The sequence below is a fragment of the Cynocephalus volans genome, chromosome 1, assembly GCF_027409185.1.
Source record: "Cynocephalus volans isolate mCynVol1 chromosome 1, mCynVol1.pri, whole genome shotgun sequence".
In the NCBI taxonomy this organism is placed as follows: Eukaryota; Metazoa; Chordata; class Mammalia; order Dermoptera; family Cynocephalidae; genus Cynocephalus; species Cynocephalus volans.
In genome coordinates this window covers 223431628-223454448 of record NC_084460.1, presented here as the reverse complement: position 1 = coordinate 223454448, position 22821 = coordinate 223431628, and the positions used below count along the sequence as shown (strand labels likewise).

The following is a 22821-nucleotide window of genomic DNA, read 5'->3' as shown; positions in this document are numbered from 1 at the left end:
TAAACAGACAAGTACTCTTATGAGACTGAGCACACAAAAAATTATGCTATGGGTTATTTCCATTTTGTGTAGTAGATAAACTCTTTGTCCCTCAAGAGCAACTTATTCAAAATTTGTATGCTATGGCTCTTCTTCCACTAATAATGCAAGACTGTTAGAGTCTTTTTCTGTTTATCAGCTAGCAAGAGTGCATATGTAAGAAGCAGTTATTTGGCCTAGGATATAAATAGCTGAAATAAATTCCCTATTTCCTCATTTTTTTCCTGATGAAATATATTAAATGCCCTCTGCATTATAACCTTCAAATAACTCAACACCAGCACCTGAAGTGCTATTAAATGTCTGAATGTAAGTAAATGCTAAGCAACTTTAGCATTTTGTTTTAATTGCCTGTAGTTTTTAATAAATTTTCACCCAATAATTACTGTTAACTTCTTATTCAAAAAGAATTGCAAAGAGTAAAGGGAAAAAGCCTATTGCTTAAAAAGTTTTCCTTAATCCAAAAAAGAAGCTACAGGACATAAGAGAACTCCACAGAATAATGATATAAAATTTATAGAGAGTTGAAAATATTTTACATATATAGATATATATTTAAATATAAAATAAGTATATAAATATACATATTTATATTCAGTGAGTTCCTACTTTGCTATTTTTGCAACTATAGGTGTGTTCACACAATATCATAATTAGTGTCTTTGTGAATATTTTCCTTTTACTGTCACAGTCAGTGCCTGTTATATGCATTTTTTGTTCTGAAGGCTAAGCCTGTATTAGGTAAATTACAGGATTACTGGTTGGTTGAGTGATTAATTAGTTGGTTTAATTAGTGAAAGAAAACTGGGTCTTAAAAAATTAATGACTTGTCCAAGAAGAAACAGAAAGCCATAGAGCCAGGTCTTATACTGTTTTGTCTCCATGTCTAGAGATTTTTCCACCATTCCTTGAAAAATCTCTCTCCACAGTTGGCTTTTTATTCCCCCTATTGTTTTTGCATATAATGCAATTGAATCATGTCTCCACCTCACTGATTATGATCATAGTCATATTGTTTTTTCTACTTCCAGAAGTCTAGAGGCGTGGAATAACATTGGCTACCAAGATGTCTTAGCAAAGCAAAATATAATTTTTGGAAACATCTATGCATTTGCTTAATGTTTGCACAGTTGCTACTTGTATTTTTATGAAAGTTTATATATCCATAGGTCATTTATGTTGCTAGTATTATCTGTTCTAGGAGTACAGTAAATATTTAACAACTCTGTATGTTAGTAAAAAGAAATCGTAATATTTAAGTGCTTAAGGTACATTCAACTTACTCAAATTTAAGTTTTTCAAAGAGGCTTTCCCTCTCTATTCTACTCTTTACCTCTTACTAGTCTTAGTTTTTAAATTTGTTCTAAGTTCCATGAAGCAGGAACTTAGTTTTGTTCACTGCTATATGTCCAATATATATAAGAATATTTGGCATATATTAGCATTAGGTGCTCAAAATAATGTATTTAATATCTCTTAACAGGCTTCTTTAGTTTAGTAACTCTCTCTCTCCATATATTAATATAAAAATCTTAGGTTAAAAACCAAACAAAATGAGATCTACTCATGTACTTTCTGAAAGCGGAATTATTTAAGCCCTGTTCTTCTAAAACCCCAACTATATAAATTTACAAAATCTTATACCCATAATTGATGAGAAATGTGCTAACAAATCCCTAATGCTGAGCCAAGAACTCATCATCTTAACATACATTTTTCTCAATGTTCTGACTCAGATAAAATTTTATGATATTTCACTTTTTTTTTAAAATTTGTGGAGGATGAGCAAAAGAGGGGGAGGGTTGTATACAGCTATCTGGAATTTTATTTGTGTGTACACATATACAGATTGTAACAAGAATCCCAGAAATAGAAGGCCTTCAATAAAGTAAGTGACTTAGTAAAGTCCTCCAGCCTTAATTACACTTAAAACATAAAAGTACAATTTTTGTAGGTAACTATTATTGTATATTCCCCATATAATTTAGGATTATATATATAAATGTATTACATATATTAATAAATTAAATATATTAAGTAAATTAATATAAGTATTTAAACATCCATAGAGATGAACATTCCAGAACTTGATTTCAATTTGTCTGGATGTTATATCACAATTGCCTCTGAGAAAAACTATTTTTACCTAGGCTGTTCTCTGTGAAAACATGGGATATTTACTTAGATTTATTCCTCTGAACACACTTCAAATATTTGTAGATTGCTATTAAATCCAAACACAACATTAAACGGTTTGGACAATTTTCTGAATTTAATCAAAACAGTTTAAGAATATATTGTGGTAAAATATGCTTAGATATTTGAATGAACTCACTGTTTGGCCAGTTCGGACAGTTATTTTTTAAGTATTAACTCAAGTTTTCCATTAAAATAAATTAAGCTTTTTAAAAATGAATTATTTGACGATCTCATTTTTTCTATCTTTATATAATTTATATCAGTCATCATTGTGTCTAGCTTATTGTGCCCATATGGTTTTTTAAGATATAACTGTCCAAAAATTGAACTGTAGCTGACTAAAAAATTTTTAAAATATTTTCTATATCAAATGAGTATTAACATATTTCTACATCTTTTAAATAACAGTGTGGATATATGATTCATGGTAAGTTTTTCAACATTAGCTGTTCCCAGGAAATCACACAATTGAGTCACTCAAGATGACTTGCAAATGCCCCCAGTGAAAGTCACACGCTATGATTTGTCCAGGAATTTTGGATGGTATTTCTGTTTTCTTACTGATGACATACCCTGTGGTCTCATAAAAATAAAACAGGAAATTGTTTATTTCACTAATATTATTTCATAGACTATTCGTAAAATCTCAGAATTTAAGCAATAATAACCAGAGTAAATATGACATTTTACGTAGTCTTTATGCTAAGCAATTCGAATCCTCCTTTTTAAAATGTTAAATTGTTCCTCAGTTTAAGGCTTAACTACTCAAATAATTAGTGTGCTAAGTAATTTCACAAAAAGAAAAACCACTGGCCACACTATTTTAAGTCTGCTTAATTAAGACTTTGCTCTTTTTTTTTCAATACATGCCTCTGTCTGTAAAGCAATTCTTTCCTTAATAAACCCAGATCTGTTATAAAATATAAAGTGTTTAACTCTGATAGCTGAAAGTCAAGATTAAAAAAAAAAAATTAAAGAGTGTTTACATTAGTTTTTTGAATACATAAGTACTATATTTACCCATTTTACCATCAACGGAATATAAAACAAAGTAATAAATGCAACATTATACATTATAAGCAGCATCTAAGATGCTCAAAATTTTTTAAGAATATGCTTATTGTATATCTTTAAAACTGTAGATGGATTCTACATACAAACTATATACAAACATATACACATATGTACAAACCTATATGTAAAATTATTTAGGCCTTTGAAATGCACAGATTTAATATTCAATGTTTAAATATTTTCTAGGGACCAAAATTGTCTACAATATATAGTTATTTGTGGTTTCTTTGAGAGAGACATTTCAAAAGTGTACATGAGTGAGAAACCAGTTACTTAACTGCCAAATGAACCATCTGATAATTACCAGCCCTGGCATCTCAACACGGTTTTGGGTCTTATTTGAAGTAATTCAGAAAAAATAAAATCAAATTTAGTAAATATGTTGTTAATATCATGACATAGTAATGTAATATAGCCCATTATAGGTGGCAAACTTTATTTGCATTACTTATAATTTTATTGGATATTTAAAAAATCATTATCTATCTAAAAGAGCAACTTCTATTTACATAGAAGTGTGTCCTGGACCATATCCGTTAACTTGAAGATTTTCTATAATCTCAAGACATACTTTTGTTATACTAGGATGACAGTGCTGCCACTAAATATTCTGATTCTTATTATATCCATTTAAAATGTCCAAATGTTTAGAGCATAGCTTACAGTTAATCATATAAAAGTTAAATTTTTCAACATCATTTTTCACATGATATACTTCCAAGTGAATATTTCTTCTATCGCCAATAACTGAGCATTCTAATTATAGACAGCAGCATATATTTCTGGAATCCATAATAAATAATTTTTACAGGGTCAAAGCATCATACAGGCTATTGGCTATTTTTATGTTGGAATGGCAAAGCATATACGTTTTTAAAGCAAAGTACCTATAGCTTCTTATTCAAGCAAGCAAATAATCTATTGAAAAGGATGTTTGCTCTGTATTTGGCAAGAAAAAGCAAAACAAAACAAAAACACCTCATGAAGAAAAACCTTTTTGGTCTGTATTCTGCAAGTAACATGTTTTGCTCTGTAAAATAGAAAATAGTTCATCTTTCTCAGCATATACAGGATCAGTAAATTCCTTCTATGTCATAGGTACGCAGAACCATACAGTTCTAGAATTGTTACAATCTGAATTAGCTAAAGTTCTGAGATTCTGAAATTTAAGGATCACCAAAACCCAAGATTATATAACACATATACACTCACCCTTCTAATCTTACATCCGGCAGACTTCTGTTAAGGGCAATCAAATCACTGGCCATGAGGTTAAACTGATTGATTTTAAACAGCTCTTTCATTTTCTCCTGGTCATCTTTAGGAATCAGCACAGCCTTTCCCATTTCTCCTGGCCCTTCTTGGTTTCTTGAAATAACAGCTGTAAGACATACACAGATACACACATACATACAAATACACAGATAATGAACTGAATAAATAAACTCACATGTTGGATTAGATTCTAAGTGTGTTATTTACACACTGGCTTAATAATACAATCCTCAAGATTTTAATGCTTACCAACTATACAGTACACTAAAGAAACAACCTCTTTTAATTCATTAGCTCAATGCTGTATGTTGGCTTTCAAATACAGGCATATTATATGATCTGACTAATCATTAAGACTAAATAAAATTGAGCAATACAAACACCAAACCTTAAAACTTCTCAATCATATTTTTTTAAGATGATTATTAGAGATGAAGTTGAGTGCTGGACAGACCAAATTGTACCAAATAAAAAAGAACTTTTGAAATTATACCAAGATTAATTTATTTTCATATCCAATTAAATGCTTTCATATTTCATATATCTACTGCCATTACATCTTTATAAAAGTAATCATGGTGGCTAATCCTTTCTCTCCATAGTAATTTAATTCTTTTGCCAAGCCATTTTGGAATATCTAAGAAGAAGCTTCATGGTGGTCACATATAATTTCAAATGTCAAGTTGGATTTAGACAGAATGTGCTCTGTAACTGGAACTTCACAGCACTATTCTGGGCTTGGTTGTTTATTAAGAGAACTTGCAGTTTAACATACAGTCTAATGTTCTTGCCATTTCTCCCAAGTTATTACTTCACTAAAGTCCCCTCTACCTCTAAAACACAAGTTTCAATGTGTGTGTGTGGGCACATGTCTGTATGCATGTTAACATATAGCAAATGGTAAGACATGGTTCCAGTTGATCCTAAGGTACCTTTAACTTACTCTTCACAATGATATTAAATTAGGTTAAAGCAAAAGGAATGTGGTTCTGGTCTTGGCTCTTGCAATGTTTTGCTATGGTATAGTTCCTAACACATTAATCTTACTGAATTTAATTTCCATGCAAATTAAAGAATAAATATTTGGGCATAGCCTACCTTAAATTATTATAAAAATAATAAAGGATATAATGCATATGAAAATAATTTGTAAATTATAACATTTTATAAAAATACAAATTCTAAAATACTATAAGAATATGGTAAAAACTAGGATAGAATACAACCAGCAAACTTTCCTCTAACTGGACCTTCATGAAAACATCAAGACCAATATTAATAATACTAATACCCATTTGGCCATCCAGGTGATTATTTTCTATGAAAGGTTTTCCTGACTTTGTAATAGCATGAGACAATATAAAAGATAATGGGAATGTCTAAGGACCTTCAGATACGGATACCAGGAAGGTGATTAGCCTGAAAATCCTCCTATATATAGAAAAATAGTTACAACTGAGACTATTTAAAATGGAAAATATATATATTTATATAACCTCAAACTATTTAAAGAGTAGTCATCTAAAGAAAGTTTACAAACATTATCATTCGCTTTAAGAAGCAAAAATAGAAATTATGGCAGAAATTTTATGAGAAAGCATACTTTGCTCAATTTAAAAAAACATAACAGTAATAATTTACTTGAGAGTTAGTAAGCTCAACATTCCTAAAATCAGCTGAAGTTGTTAGAGTTGGATTCCAGTGAATTTGTGCTTTTGGTGAGATGTTTGCATTAAGGTATCTTCCATTTCTAGGATTTTTAAAAAAAATTTTGATTCCATACAAAGTGTTAAATGAATTTCTATGGTTCATTCAGGTTTCCTTCTAATTTTAAAGTAAGAACAGAATCAGGCTACAAGGCACCTCCTATTGACCATAAATATTCAATTTTGGTTTTTTTTTTTTTTACATGTTCTGGACCTTAACTTTAATGCCTTAAAAAAAAGGATGTTTTTTTTTCTGGTAAAATATTTTTGATTTTTTGAAACATTGAAGTATGGACAAAGAATTTGGGTTAAATTTTTTTTTAAAAGAATTTTTAGAAACTGAAAAAGCAATTCCATATTCATACTTATTTACAAAGACCTTGTAGGGGAGGAAAGCCTTCTTTTACCCTCTTGGTTTCTGTGGGTAACTTAAGAATTAAATTAACATAGATAGACTAATAAGAGAAAAGTGTACAAAATTATTTTTATGTGTACTCAGGAATCTTCAGACTCGAAGAAGCTGTTAGACCCAAAAGCTTAAATACATTTTTACTCAAAGAAAGATAAATTGTAGGTATGTGACAAAACAAATGGGCTTCGGCTTGGGGCAGTAAATTGTGGGATAGTGACTCGGAAATGAATGAGGTGAAATCTGATGAAAGATAAGGGTCGTCTTAGTAAGGTCCATTCCAGCTTGACTCCCAGTTTCTGATGATAAGAATGTTCTTCTCTTCCCGGTACAGTGGGGAGGGTATGTTTATCACAGGAAATTGTACGACCTTCTTTTATGTAGAAAAGGGGAGGTTAGAGAGAGCTTCCTGCATCTGTTGTTTAAGTGTCCGCAGCTCAAAATAAGATGCCAAAGTGGCAAATTTTGGGGGTGGCATGTTCAGAACTCCTTTATCCTCTATAAACTTTGGCAAAAAGACATTATTTTGTCACTGATAGTAGGAGTAAATGTATCATTTTATAGTACAATCAATAAAATTAATATTGTCATAAACGGTATCATTACCCCTAGAACTAATTGCAAGCACAGGTAGTCATTCCCCTAATCATTCTCAGATTCTTAGTGTAGAATAGATAATAGCTTAATGCATATCAGGTTAATAGTCTCCTCTGTCTTGTTTCCTGAGTTAAATACATTTTTCTTGAATAGACTCTAATGAATGTATATTTCATTTTAAAAATGTTTTTACTTGTGTCTGTGCAGACTTACTGATGTTTTTCACCTTGCTCAAGCACAAAGAATGCTAAGTAATTATAGTGTGGAACCAGTTTTTTTTCTTTTTCTGGCTCTTAGCTGGAGGAATGGATCTTGCTAGAAGAAAACAGTTTTTTTATTCTTTCAAATAGCATATATAGGAGATGGGAAAGAAAAAGCAATTGGGCTATGTGGTTTATCTCTCATCCGCATTACCTTTAAATAGCAACTTCAATTTTATTCCTCACCTTTCTTTATTTCTTTTCTCTACATAGTTTTTTTTTTAAAGGCCACCTACACACCACAAAATACCGTGTTTTCCCACAGCCAAACAAAACAATCAAAAAGAAATGTCATTAAAATGCTACTTAAGTACTCTAAATGGTGAATGCAGTGCACAAGGCAACTAAATCTACATTATGGTTTCTCGATTGTTGATTTGAATATGGATGAAATGATCAATTCCAAAGCTGGTTTAGACTGCAAAAAGAGATTAGTGTATTATGTTGTAAGTTATTTTCTTCCTAATTACTGGTAAAATCATTAAAATGATAATTAATTTGACACCAAATAACATTATAAAGCTTGTAGAAATATGATAAAAGCAGAATAATCTTATAAATATCTTTCATTTTCTTTAAAATAGTGCCTACTTTAAAATTTAAGGAATTAATCTCAGAATTCCCATTGATTAGGAAGATGAACACCGAAATATAAACAAACCAGCTGATTGATGTACCAAAATAACATAACATATTGTCTTATTTGTTTACGTACATTGCACTTTGAACATTTTATTATTTGCAGAACTACCTCATTACAATGAGTATTGTGTATTTGAAAAAAGAGACGTAGGCCAGCCAATATGTAGAAAAAAATTGAAGTTAAAAAAAATTAATTTGACTTTAATGATTTTATTCTATTAAAATATATGATGCAAATTGGTAAAAGCATTAAATGGGACCAAAGTCTAAATATTATTCTGTGTGCCATGCTTTCCCCAAAATGATTGCAAATTGTATTCCCATTCTCAGATCTACTTAGTTGTTAATTTCTGTGTATTTGCCTTTAAAATCTTTATTTTCATTGACACTGCAGCTCTCCTCTTACTTTCATCACTTCTAATTTGACAATTGTTATAAATTAGAAGTCTTGATTTTTAGTCCCTCTCATCTTTGAATATTCGTACTCTGTTACCAAGAAATAGATTTCCCTAAAAAAGTGCTTTTTGTGTTGTCAATGTTTATAGTGGAGTCAAAAGATGAGAAAATCACACCAGCTCTTACACCACCACTCTATCACCTAAACCTCTTTACCCTCCACTCAGCATTCCCTAAACCATGCACTTTTGCCCATTGAAAGGCCCCAAGCTTATCAAGGGTAATTCCTATTACAATAAGGAAACTCAATATACACTCACTCTGGTCTATTTCTTTTAGAAACAATAATGGGCTTTAAATATCAATATCATAGTTAACCTATGAATTAAACAATCAAATTCATTCTATTTAATGTATGAACAAATAGCAATTCATTTACTATTCCTCTGAAAAAGAACTATATACAACTTTTACAACTCTGACACATATGATCTTTTTTGTTTGTTAGTTTTTCATTTTTATCATGGCTATATGGTGTTCTGATTTTTGTCCATTACTTTTCAGTAACTGAATTTTTATGCAGCAAGAAACTTGTAAATAGCTAGCCCTGGTTGGATCAAGTCCAGTAGACATTAGCAACTGTTTCCCAAGAGGGTGTCACCTATTAGAGGTAATCAATAAAGTAGCATTTTCCATCAGCTAGCTAAGTGAGAGATCATTCACAAAACCAACGGAACACCGATCTCCAACATTATTTTCCACTTATTTTCAAATTAAAATATATTATTTTTATAATAAATAAAAACAATGAATACTCATTTAAAAGAACAAAAGAAAGGACAAAAGAAAGGGAAATAAATCACTACTAAAATAGTGAAAAATCAATGAAATTACTTTAATGAATAGTCAACATGAATCTATGCATAAATACACTAATGTATTTAAAATAGGATCATTCATACATGCTGAATTTTGTCATTTCATTTATCATTATTGTACATGCTTGCTTTTGTCATTTAAAAAGCAATTGTAAAAATCTTTCCAAATAAATATGTAAATACATATGTACTTTCTATTGGCTGCAAAATATGCCAAAGTTTGTATATACCATAATTTATTTAACCAATTCTTTTTTTATTGAACATTTATATTGTTTTCAATCATCTCTATTATAAACAATGCTCCAATTAATATCCTTCCTTATGCATACATCTTTGCAAATTTGTCTGAAAATTTGTTCTGAAAAAGTGGTGGAAGTTTAATGGGGGAATTGCAGATGAACCATGCTGTATTAGAATTACTCTTTTTCTCATCTTTTTCACTTTCCTTTTGCCAGAAAGTTTCTTCCATCTCTGATCATGTAAATAATTGCTGTTCACCTCTTAAAGTCCAATTTCGACTTTCAGATTAGGTAATAATTCTCTCCTCCATGATTTTATACCTCTTTTACTTTACTCCATTATACCTTTCATAATAGTACACTACCACTACATGCTTACATGTTATGTCAGATAATCCAACTATTGAACTAACCTATTTTCTCTTCCTCCTGGACACACAGCTATACATTTCCAGACCTCCCCTGAAGTTAGGTGTAGTCCTGAATTGAGGATAGAAATGGTATGTGCCAGTTCCAGGCTTGGCTCATAAAAACTTTTCATGTGTGATTCTCCATGTACTTTTTCCTGCTGTGGCAAATTTGGAAGCCATGCATTGAAAACAGCATAGCCATCACTATGCAGCAGTAACCTGGGATCTGAATCACCACTTGGAGGAGAGACCTACTCATCAGGAACACCCACTGCATAAATGACATGAGAAAACAAAACAAAATAAAACCACTCTGTTTTGCTATGCCATTGAAATTTCTTTTACACCTGATACTGGTATTTGTCTGTTACAACACTGGTTATAACATTGTTTAAACAAATAAATTGTATAAAATAGGCTATAACATTGGTCTGTTATACCGGACAGTGTTATTCTTATTAATGTACTTTGTTCATTCCCTGTTTAGACTCTGAGCCTCTCCACGGCATTCTGCCTCAACTTGTCCCAGTTTCTGGTGCTATCCATTTTATCAGTAAATAAATTTTAAAAAGTAGAAGGAAACTTTGAGACAATCTAGATCTACTATTAAAAGACTGATGATCAGAGTAATTAAAATAAAGGTTGTCAAAATGGGTTTTCCCCATCTCAGAATGCATAAAATCGTCCATTGTGGTATAGAAAAATAAGTAAAACCTGTACTTCCTATTTTTTTATATTAAAACATTTGTCCTCACTAGTATTTAATATTCAGCTTGAGAATAACATAATATATGTATATACATTTAAATAAACTTACATATGTTACTACAAACTCAAAAAATTTTACCATAGCAGCACACAAAATATGTGGAGCTTTTGGCTTTAAGGGATTTAGTCGGATCACAAATCAGATCCTAGGTGGAGAGTTAAAGAAAGTATCATTTACATGAAAAGAATACATAATTAATCTATTTCAATGCTCCAATAGTAAATTTTAATAAAAACAATAGTTTGTATAAGTACTACAAGTGATTCTCAATAAAACTTCAACACAAACTAGAGCTGCTTAAATATTGTCAGCTATTAGCCCTACAATAATGAACCTGACGTTCTTGATTATAATTTCTTTTTTAAATAAAACTTAAATAACTTCACAGTATTGTTTAAATGGAATGCTGTATGCCAATCCCCATATGTATTACAGTGGGTGCCCATGTCACACCTTCCTATAATATTCTATGCAAGAAAATGAAACATACCTTATAAATTATGACTCAGTAATTCTTTTTAAAAAAATATATCCTAAGGAAACAAATATGGATCTGCCCAAAGGTTTACCTGCATGGGTGATTAAAGTAGTGTAGGCATGCATGTGTGTTTGTACATGCATGCAAACATAAATGTGTACTGTACTGTCTCCCCATATATATGTTTGTGTGCATATACATATGTGTGTGTATATGTGTGTGTATTGTGATACTACATAAATTGTGCGATGTCCATACAATACAACTATGCAGTAATTAAAATTATGCTATACAAGAATGTTTAATGATGTGCAAGATGTTCATTTGCACTAAGTAAAAAAAGAGATCATAAAACAATGTTCTAAAATAAGCCCATTTCTGTTAAAAAAAAAAAGTTGCACAATATATATGCATATACCACCTATGAAGATTAGCAGTGGTCTTTACATTAGAGGTCCTTTTACATTTTTTCTTTTTTTTTTGCATGGTCTGTATCTTCTAAATCAGTTCAACATTATATGGTAAAGTAATTCCAGCTACGCACTAACCAAAAATCTGGCTTCAGTGAACATGAATATAAACTGGCTTTTACAACGATAGGTCCAAGTGAAGTCAGTAGATTTTGGGGTATGAAAAAGAAGGAAACAGAGTCAAGAGGAGTTCATGGAGGAAAGAAAGTTTCTTAATGTACATACAAGCAGGTACAGGAGTAGCCATAAAGAATTATGGTTGTTCTAGCAGGAAAGTTACCTACAGGAAGTTCATTATAATTTACAGACAAACAAACAAACAAACAAACAAACATTTAGTATCTGATCAAGGACAAGTAGCAAGGTCCTTAAGTCTTTTTTAGGAAAAAGCAAATTCCTGTGTTTGTATAAAAAATTTTTACCTTTCCTCTCACAATCATCTTTACAAAACATTCTCTACATCCATTAAGTCCATACTATTCCTGTATACAGTAAGAGGTTTTTGGCACTTGTGACAGTCACAAATGTTTCCTGGAAACATTTGGCCCAACTTCTAAATTGTTCACTAAGGTAATAAAATGGTGCTGAAATAAGAAATTATTTCCTTCTGCATTAAGAATAAGCTTCCTCAGAAAAACTACTTAAAAGACCCTTATCTTGCAATACCTTTAGTAATAGCTTTAGTTCAGCTTTAAAAAAGAAGTCTCCTCATCACCCTATTTCTCCCCACACTGCCAAAAAATAAATAATAAAACTGGAAAAAATCATGAATTCTTTGGAAACAAAAGCACAGATTTGGGCTGCTGGGATGCTTGGAGATGCCCTTTGGAAAAGGCCATCTCAAATGGAACAATAGCCATTTCAAAGAATCCCTTAATATAACTCAACCTTCATTATGAATTGTTCTTAAGAGAGAGAATCACAAGCTGTCAGAATTCACTATATCATCACAGGTATAATTCACCAAGTTTGCAAAAATATAACCACTTTGGCCAAGAGGAAAATAACAATATATTCATTGTTCATCTAGCTGAGGAAATGGATATATATTTAATTTTTTTTCCTGAATGTAACATTTTATTTATTATGGAGCTATATAAAATAACTAGTATGCTCCAAATCTATTAATTAATATTTGTCACAGAAAAGGTGAGGCAAGTATTACTAGGTGGGTGGTTATGTATGAGTCTCTGTTGGAAGTAAAAACCAAATCCTTCACTAAAATCTGTAATTAACAATTATCAGTAAAATAATACTGGACTAAGTGTGAGGAGAAAAATAAATCTTCTCAAATATCCTAAAGTGTTTTAAGTTATAAAATTAAATCTACTGTTGGACTGTGAGGCTTTGGTGATGGCACTTGTGCTGAGCATCTTTTGTTCGGATCCCAGACCTGACTGCGTCATCTCTGGCCTATTCTGTGTTCTGGGTTGCTGACCTCTGTCTGCATATCAGCCAGGCTTCTTCGCCCTTTGACTTCTGGTTGGTAAGACACTGACAGGACATTAGGGGGCAGGAGATGAATGAGATGAAGGTACTAATTTCCATGGTTCCCTTCTGGGGGGTTGCTGAGATTGGCTCTCTCACCTACAACTGTGATTTCTGTAATTTCATGGGGACTGCCTTGTGATCCCTTAACAAAGGAAGAAAATGTACAAGCTTTGATTAAATAGGAATCCATCCTACATGCTAGCACCTGCTAGAAGTTGCTTCTGTACAGCCCTACTCATGGGTGGTCCTGAAAGTCAGTGAGTAAAAGGAAATTCTCCCATCAGGCAGAAATTCAGAGGGGAAATTTGACTGAAAAGTATGTGAAGGGAGAGATGGCTTGAAGCAGGTGTCTAAACTAATCCGTGAGCAGTAGCTAAAAGGTTGGATATCCTGTAAGGGAGTTGCAAAGAACAAGATTGGAAGATTGATGACAAAGATGTCTGATGGAGGAGCATATGAGTGATCCTCTTGGAACAGGCACAAAAGATGAATATTCATGCCCCATGTAATCTTCCAGAAAGGGTTTTCACTACAAAGGAGCCTCTCAATAATCAAATGGACAAAATTGTCTTTCCTATAGCTGTCATTCAATCTCTTTTTTTCAGTTAACTAAGTGTTTGCTCAACAGGAAAGGTACTAAGAGGCCAGGATAGCACAAATAAAGACTATGCATAGGTTTGACAACATGAACTTCTCACCATGGTTGATATGGTTATGGCTACCCAACTGGCCAAGAGTAGAAGACAACACAAAGCAATTCATATGGAACTGTTCCTAACCATCTGCTGGGAGGTTGATTCCATTGGACCCCTTTCATCATTATGGGAAAAAATATCTTCTTATAGGGAGATACAGAGAGATCTGGAATTTGTTTTCTCTGGTCACAGCTCTCTCAGCATCACAATTTGTAGACTTACAAAATCCTTACTGGCTTTGAATTTTGACATAATCTTGTCTGAGACCATGGAGGGGAGATAATTTATGGTGAAAAAACATAACAGTGAGCTCACCCAAAAAATCCACTAGTCTCATGCCCCAATGTCTAGAAGTAGTTAACATGATAGAATGGGATAATCTGCAAAGACTCCAGTTGAGAAACAAAATCTTATGGATTTGGGGTACTGTCCCATTGTATGTTATATACCTTAAACCAATATCCAATGTATGGTGTCATCTCTCCTATAGATAGAATGCACAGGTCCAGGAGCCAAAGAAGAAAGTGAGAGTGGCCTCTCTTACCAAATAACTCCTTGAAGGATTATTTGCTTTCCATCTCTATAACCTTGAGATATATGGGTAGAAATATTAGTTTTCATGGGAGAAATGCTTCCTTTAGAGAACACAATCATGGCCTGTTAAATTGGAAATTGAGTCTGGCCATATGAGCTTCTCAAACCAGCGAACTGACTGCAAAGAAATGGGTCACGATACTGGTTGAGGTAGTCAATGTTATTTCAATAGAAAATTAGATTACTGTCACACAGGAGTAAGGAGAACTATTTCTGGAACCCAGACGTTTCTCTGTAGCACTTTCCACCGTTATCTTTCTCAAACTATGCTCAAGTAGGCTGACTTGTATGAACTACATCTATGGACTTTCTTCTCTGGCTTTAGATTGGGTTTGGCCAATGGAAAGAACCAGTAGCTGTTTGGATTGCAGGACAAAAATAAAATCAGAAGATTATTCCCTTGGTCTTCTTTGTGGAATAGTTACAAACTGGCTCTGTCTCTAAATCAATGGCCTTAGTCCTTATCAGGTAACCCTCTCCATATAGCTATATTTTATGAGTTCATATAATGTTCCTTTCCCTTTCACTTAAGGTCTCAGAGTAGTCATAATGACTTATCCCATGATTATTAGCCTCAATGTGCCTCCGTTCCTTGCTTTCTCTAAAGTCTAGTGATGCTTCTGTAAACAGCTGTTGCATTACACCCTCTTCAGCTACTCACTTAAAGTGTGCTATCTTTCTTGGTAGTAAAAGAGTGTAAAAAGGTATAAGGGAGCTGTAGTGGACACCCACTTATAGGACAAAGTCTAGTTAAATTACTTTAACTAGCTCTTAAGCCATTGTTTTCTCTGGACTGAATGCTACTTTAATTCTCTAAAATACTTTCTAAAGGTTTTCAACATTTTTTTTTTGGTCACATTCAGCAATCAATTAAAAATGAATGAGTATGAATCTGTAATAAGTTATGTTTATTTATTCATAATAAATATAGATCTTAATATAAACCAAAAGTAGAAAATTTAAAGTAGGTGAAAAACAGAGAAATTCTAATATTTTATTTTTCCACTCCAGTGAAGCACCTTACACATTCCTGGGTGTTCACAGCATACTTTGGAATTCACTGTTGATAAAATGATGATAACATGCATTTCTTCTTGTCTTAAGACATTTTGTTGTCACATCACATTGGTTGTTATATAGATATTATTTCATTTTAATACTTAACTCTTGATGCTGGATGTGAGTTTGACCTTCTTATTGATCACTCTTAACGGGACAGTATCAAGAAGAGAAAATTACTGAATAGGATTTCTGAGGTCCAAAGTATGAATAAGGTTCAAAGAGTAGACCTGCTTTGCTATCTTTTTCTGATAATCACATCATTTTCACAGAATATTGTATGTTAAAGTATTGTGCATATGTGTGTGTAAATTTGGTGTGGGGTGGTGAGTAGGAACGGAGGAAATACAGATATTGAAAAAGGTAGTTTAAAATGATGGGACACTTATAGTGGAATCATAAAAGTCCCATTTCTTCATTTTATTTTAAATATTAATCAAAATACATTCCTTGAAGTAGAGTTAAAATACTGCTGGTCTCCATGACGCTAAAAACATCATGAGGCTGATAAAATTTGTAAGACTGGCATTTCAGAATGACTAGATATAACTGAGAGAAAGCTCACATATTTCATCAGTAAATTCAGAAATATGAAAATTACATCAATTCTTCAATTTAACTGTCAAGTAATGAATGTCATAGATTTCCTATGACCTACATGGTTATCTTATTTTTAAATCAGATATTTTTCAAAAGCTTCAGAAATAATTTCATGCCATCAAAATAAACTGATGTAAACATGCTGTAAGACCCACTATAATGTGAAATGTAATATTTTGGTATTTTTTTCATGGAGAATATTTCTGGTGGAAGAAAAACAAGTCCAATGTTCTACCAAAACTAACAGCTAACCTCAGCAATCACATATCTAATCACTACCTGCCTCCTACTGTCACCCCTTATGTTTATGTTTTGGGCATTCCAACATTTTACCAGCCATCTGTATAAACCAGCTGCTGCTCCTTGTATTTACTCACAGTTATTATAAAGCTTATTGCTCATCATTAATTTATACTGAGTTTTGAGTTTTTCATTGCCTTGGACATTTTCTGTTAGTTAATGCTAATAAAAAGAACCAGTATACTAATAATATGCTATAATAAAGAATAACTTTATTTAACAGTCAAAAGAAGTAAGTTGAATGTGCTAACTAATGCAAGCATGCCATTAAAATTTCAGAAACAGATTCTATACTACCTCCTACCCTTTTTAAGTATCCAAATATTCTAGGAACTCAATCATTCAAAACACAAGGCCTAAGTCAACACTCATTTAATAAGCATCTTTGGAGTGTGCCAAAGAAATAGGCTATTTTGAAATTTAAATGCTGTCATAAATATCAACACAATGCTTAATCAGTAAGCTATACCTATAAATGAACCCACTCTTTCTAAAATTCAACAGATCTATATAGAACATTGTCATATATACTCTGGCCTTTACTATCAAAAGCTTGCCTTTATATGGAATTTTGGTCACATCATAAAGTCAAGGGCTATTGTGGGTGCTTACTCACCTAGACAAGCTACAGATTAAATTAGTAAACTTGTATAAAATAACACAGTGCTCTAAGCCTGAGGATAAGTAATAACCTCTTCCTTCTATGTCTTTATAGTTTCCTGTTAAAATCCTTAACATGTCTACCTGATTAAATATAATAAATATATGCCATATATGTATATATCAGAGGTCTTCAAAAAGTTCATGCAAAGATTCATATTATCTTTTAATTCTATTTGAAGTTCCCTCACATACTCATATGTACATGTTTATACTTCTGCAAAAAAGTACTTAGACTTTTTAATGATAACATCTAAGATGTCTTTATTGATAACCACTTTTTTTCTTTTATAATATTTCATGATTTAACCTTCACCTTTTCACAACTGCATGTGGAGGTGCTTAATTTTCATTGCATACATATTGCTTGTTTAAATCCTATACCACTTAAAACAAATCCTATTGGGCCGAGCCTGTAGCGCACTCAGGAGAGTGCGGCGCTTGGGAGCGCGGTGACGCTCCCGCCGCGGGTTTGGATCCTATATAGTAATGGCCGGTGCACTCACTGGCTGAGTGCCGGTCACAAAAAAGACAAAAAAAACCCCCCCAAAAACCAAAAAACCTATTGTGGTTTAAATTTATTTTTGCAGATTTTGCATTCAAACGTGATTTTCAAGGTAACAATGGACCTTTTAAAGAATGTTTCCCATGAATTTATTTTAACCAGAAAAAAAAAGCAGTTTACAATGGCATAGCTCCTTTCCAATGTTTAGTAATAGACTCAGATTTCTACAGGAATAAATAGTGGCAGTCACTTTAAAAACATCTTTAAAATCTCTTCATATTACTGGTTAATGCTATCCAATAGGTAATTCTGATAGAAGTTATTGTTAATGGCTCTTTATCACGTTACTAGGCAGGGGCTACTATAACATGTATCATTGTACCATTACATTCTCAGTTATTTTATATTTACTCCCCCGGATCTCTGAACTAATTTAAATTACTTCCTCTTTTATTGTGTAGTCTATAGAGGTAAAAATACCACAATGATTTTTTTAAATAATTTTTTTTTAAGTACAGCTATGAGTATTCTTTTAGAAGTGGGCTGTAAGACTGCCCATTGATCAAATTTTAGTTTGTCTTTCACTGCAAAACAGCAAAGATATTTCATTACCCCTTAGATATTATTTTCTTGCCTTCTAGCTTTATTTCTTTACTCTGGTCTCTTTTCTCCTATGTACTCTGCTATTTCATGCCCTTTCACATTGGAGACCAAATGGATGAAAAGAATCAAGCTGGATAGGTATATACATTGCATGTTAAGCCCATATTGCCTTGGATTCTTCAAATCCAAGATTCCTCCATATCTTATAGAATTATAGAATCACAATATCTCAGTATTTGAAATTTAGGAGTCATTAATTTATTCTTAATGCACAAAATTGTTTTGAATAGAGAATTGTTTGGAGCCAGTATTTTTTTTTTACCTTAGCTATCCTAAGTTACAAAATAAAGTTGAATTTAGCTTACAAGTGAGTCTTGCAAATTTATCTCCATGCTGTTAGCAATTATTTATGATATTTTAAAAAGTAAAAGTATGTGCTCTCAGGAAAAAAAATAGATTAATGAGAGAACAGGGAAGGTAGAGTGATGCAGTAAAGTTTCCTTGCATCTTGAGTATCATACCCAACTAAGCAGAACCACCTAATTGTATGAGCTTGCTACTACCTTTCTTATCAACTAACCTTATGTTCTCCCTTCTGAATGGATGTTTGCTTACTCACTGAAAAACCGTCATGGATCCCCAGGTTGAGATACAGAATGTAGATTTTAAGAAAGAATCTGGGGTTGTTATGTGAAAGCATTCTTCTCTTATGAAAAGATGTCCTGTGACTTTAAAGCAATCTATAAGTGGAGATCTAAAGTAGAATTATAAAGTTGATTTTTTGCTGTAATTATTTAGGAACCTCTATGCTTACTGGTCATCTTTTAACTATGCAGACCAGGAAAAAAGAAATGGGGAACATGGAACCAAACTTTGCCACGTTCAACTGTGCAAGACTCAGTGTGATATATTTCCCCATAGAGTACAAATCAGGAATTCATTATAATTCATAAAATTCTTTCTCCTTAAAGTTTTTCCATCTCTTCCCATTTCTTCCCATCCAATGTGAATTACTGACTGTCATCTTCTTTGTCCTGTCAGATCCCAATGACTTATCAAGAAGTTTTGTAGCCTTTTTATATTTGCAAATTATCTAATTCATGAAGATTTCCTTTTCCAGTTTTGTAGTAGTCTTTCATGAAACAGTCCAAAGTTCTATTTTTATGTAAATTACATACTTACTTAAAACTTTTTAGATATAACTGAACAATTAACTCTTATTTTAAGTGTTGGGTATTATGGAGTATCTCAATTCAAGTCAATTCAATTCAACAAATATTTATTGACTGACTATTATGTGCCTGGCTCTACTGGGATTCTTGGGGTATGTCAGTGAATAAAACAGATAGAATGCCTACACTCCTATTTCTTGTATCTTAACATAATACACATTCTGTAGTTGGCTTCCCCAACCAAATGTTTTCATTTTCTTCTATAACATCCTTTCTTACTGGTACCACTAGAAAAATTTTAATGAACAATTGTGTTATTGTATAACAAAACAGTAACAAAACAGGTAATACTTAAACTGTGCTCATGTGCCAGGCACTGTTCTTAGCATGTTTACATATATTAACTCACTTAAGTTGCATTACAAAGCTATAGGATGAACACTTTATAATTATCCCAATTATATGGAATAGGCAGAACAGAAATACAGAAAGCTTAAATAACTTCCAAGCCCATTTACAAGTAAAGTCCTGATCAAACTCAGGTAAATTACCCTCTGAATTTGTGTTATTTACAACGATATACACCTGTATCTGTCTGAAAATCTGTCCAGAAAGAATTATGTAGCATTCCTTTAAATATGGTTTCTATAATTATCTGTTCAATAGCAACCTAAATCTCAATTCAGAATCTCACATCTAACTGAAACTATGATATACATTTAAAACCAATTTAAAGGCATTAAGTTCCATTGAATAATTCTCAGAGCACAGTATTTCTCCCTTTCTTAAACAATTTAACTTAATTGCATGGTCATTGATTTAAAATAACTCTCTTTAATACTGAACTGATCATTCTTCATGTTAAATTGAAGAATTTGTATCTGTTAATAATAATTAAATTTTCGCTACAAGTGAGAGATATATAGTATAAGAGAATAGTGTATATATTTTACCACTCCTTAATTCTATGACTTTTCTGGGTTATGATAAATCATAAGTAGTAAACATATCCACATATTTCATCCTGAAAAAAGTAATTTTTAATAATCGTATAATTATATATGCAGGAAACATAAAGTCCCATTAAACACTGGCTTTATTTGCATATTATTTCTTGCACACAGATATATAACAAACTATAGACATGTAAGCCTTACTATATTAGAGTAAATAAGTCAATGTAATACATAATGACAAATGTACCTGATTCTTATTCTGAACCCATTGTTCCAAGCCTCTGAACATACTTCTCCTGGCTAGAAACCTGTGGACTGTGTATCTTTTTTGTTGTTTCTTTCTTTTTTTTATCACATCCATATAATGGATATACAGCTTTTCTCACTTCCATGCAAACCAGATCGGCCTCATCTGGGTGATTAAACATCTCCTAAGATAATGAAGTAGATTCAAGTTATGCACAACTCCAGGCATCAGAGGAAGAAAAATAAAACCCTGATCTGTTACTAATTTTATTCTAATTCTTGGCCCTCTTAGTTAAGAAGCATTTTTTAAAACTATTTTTGTTTGAAGTACTATTCAAATACAATGAAATAAATTCATTTTACGTGTGCAGTTCAATGAATTTTGTCAAATGCATATACTCATGTAACCTACTCCTCCAATTAAAATATACTGAATATCCATAATTCTCCAAAATTCCTCTTATGCTGCTTCTGCATAAAGCCACATAAATGCTCAGACCTGCTGATAATCCTTCTGTCACTATAGTTTAGATTTGTTTCTTCTTGCATTTTTATAAATATAATAACAGTATGCAGTCTTTTGTGTTTGACTCCTTTCCCTCAGCATGTCTTCTAAGATTCATCTACTTTGCTGAGCATATTCATATCATCTCTTGAATTGAAATTGCTGGATTGAATGGTAAATATATTTTTAACTTTACAAGAAATTGCAGAACTTTCTCCAAGTCACATTCCCGCAAGCAATGTGTGAGAGTTCCAGTTGCTCCACATCATTGCGAGGACTAGATATTGTCATTCATTCTAATTTTGGCCATTTTAATAGGTGTGTAGGGATATCCCATTGCAGTTTTTTAAAAAGGGTAGAATATATTTTATTTAATAGTTTGATGTTGATTTTATAAATTGTAAATATTTAGATAAATAGTGTGAGTGTCTGTATTTGTCATGTTGATCTCCATCCTGCAAATCTTGAGGGTAAACCTATACTGAGACATAGTAGGGGCATCAACAGGGAAACAATTATATTCAGTCACTTAAGCAGTTCTAAAAACCATCTTATGCCCATTGAATTACCTTGATAAATTTGTTTAAAATCAACTGGTCAATAACTCTTTGTCCCAAGTAATAATAGTGACAAGGCACTACGTGATTATAGCATATAGACAAGTGAAATGAATGAAAGAAATGTCATAAGTCATAGGAGGGAGAAATTGGGAATACTCTGTCACAATTTACCTGCACTGTATGTAAAGTGGTAAAGTGTTATTTGAAGGTGTACAAAGATTAGTTAAAAATGTATATTGTAAACTCTGGGACACCCAATAAGTGCTTTTAAAAAGAAATAGAATTTATATAGTAAGAGGAGAGATAAAATAGAACCATATAAGATTCTCAATTAAAATAAGAGAAGACAGGAAAAAAGGAGGAAAAAAGAAAAAGAACAGATGCAACAAATAAAAAACAGTTACTAACATGGTAGATAGTAATCTAACTATACCAGTAACCATTTTAAAGGTGAATGGTTTAAAAGCAGCAAGTGAAGGCAGATTTTCAGAGTGGATATAAAGGAAGACTCAAATCTATGTTGTCTACAAAAAATAAACTTTAAATACAAAGACTCAGATAGGTTAAAAGTAGAGGGATGGAGAAAGATCATGCTAATACACATCAAGAAAAAACTCTACTAGCTATCATAATTTCAGACAAAGAAGACATCACTGAAAGAAAAATTATCGGGATAGAGAGAAGTGTTAACATGAAGATAAAGGAGATGAATCTCCAGAAGACATAAAAATCTTAAACATGCATGCACCTCACAAAAGAGCACCAAAACAAATGAGGCAAAATCTGATAGATGTTCATGGAGAAATAGACAAATCCACTATTATATTTGGAGATGTCAATACCCTTCCTTCCATAATTGATGGATCGAGCAGGCAAAAATCCATATTATCAATCAACTTGATCTAATTGACATTTATAGAATATTTTATCTAATAATAGCAGAATATACATTGTTTTCAAGCTCGCATGGCAGATTTAGCAGGATAGGCCACATTGTCAGACATAAGCACACCATAACTAATTTAGAAGAA

At 32.1% G+C, this 22821-nt stretch overlaps 1 protein-coding gene across 2 annotated transcripts in view; it reads right to left on the bottom strand.

Annotated features, from left to right (window-relative positions):
• GALNT13 (polypeptide N-acetylgalactosaminyltransferase 13) overlaps positions 1–22821 on the bottom strand; it is a 418871-nt gene that overhangs the window by 262573 nt on the left and 133477 nt on the right. For both annotated transcript variants that reach the window (XM_063112481.1, XM_063112489.1), the window contains exon 2: positions 4525–4693. In XM_063112481.1, coding sequence (XP_062968551.1) covers positions 4525–4693 — 169 coding nt within the window. The remainder of the gene's footprint in view (positions 1–4524; positions 4694–22821) is intronic.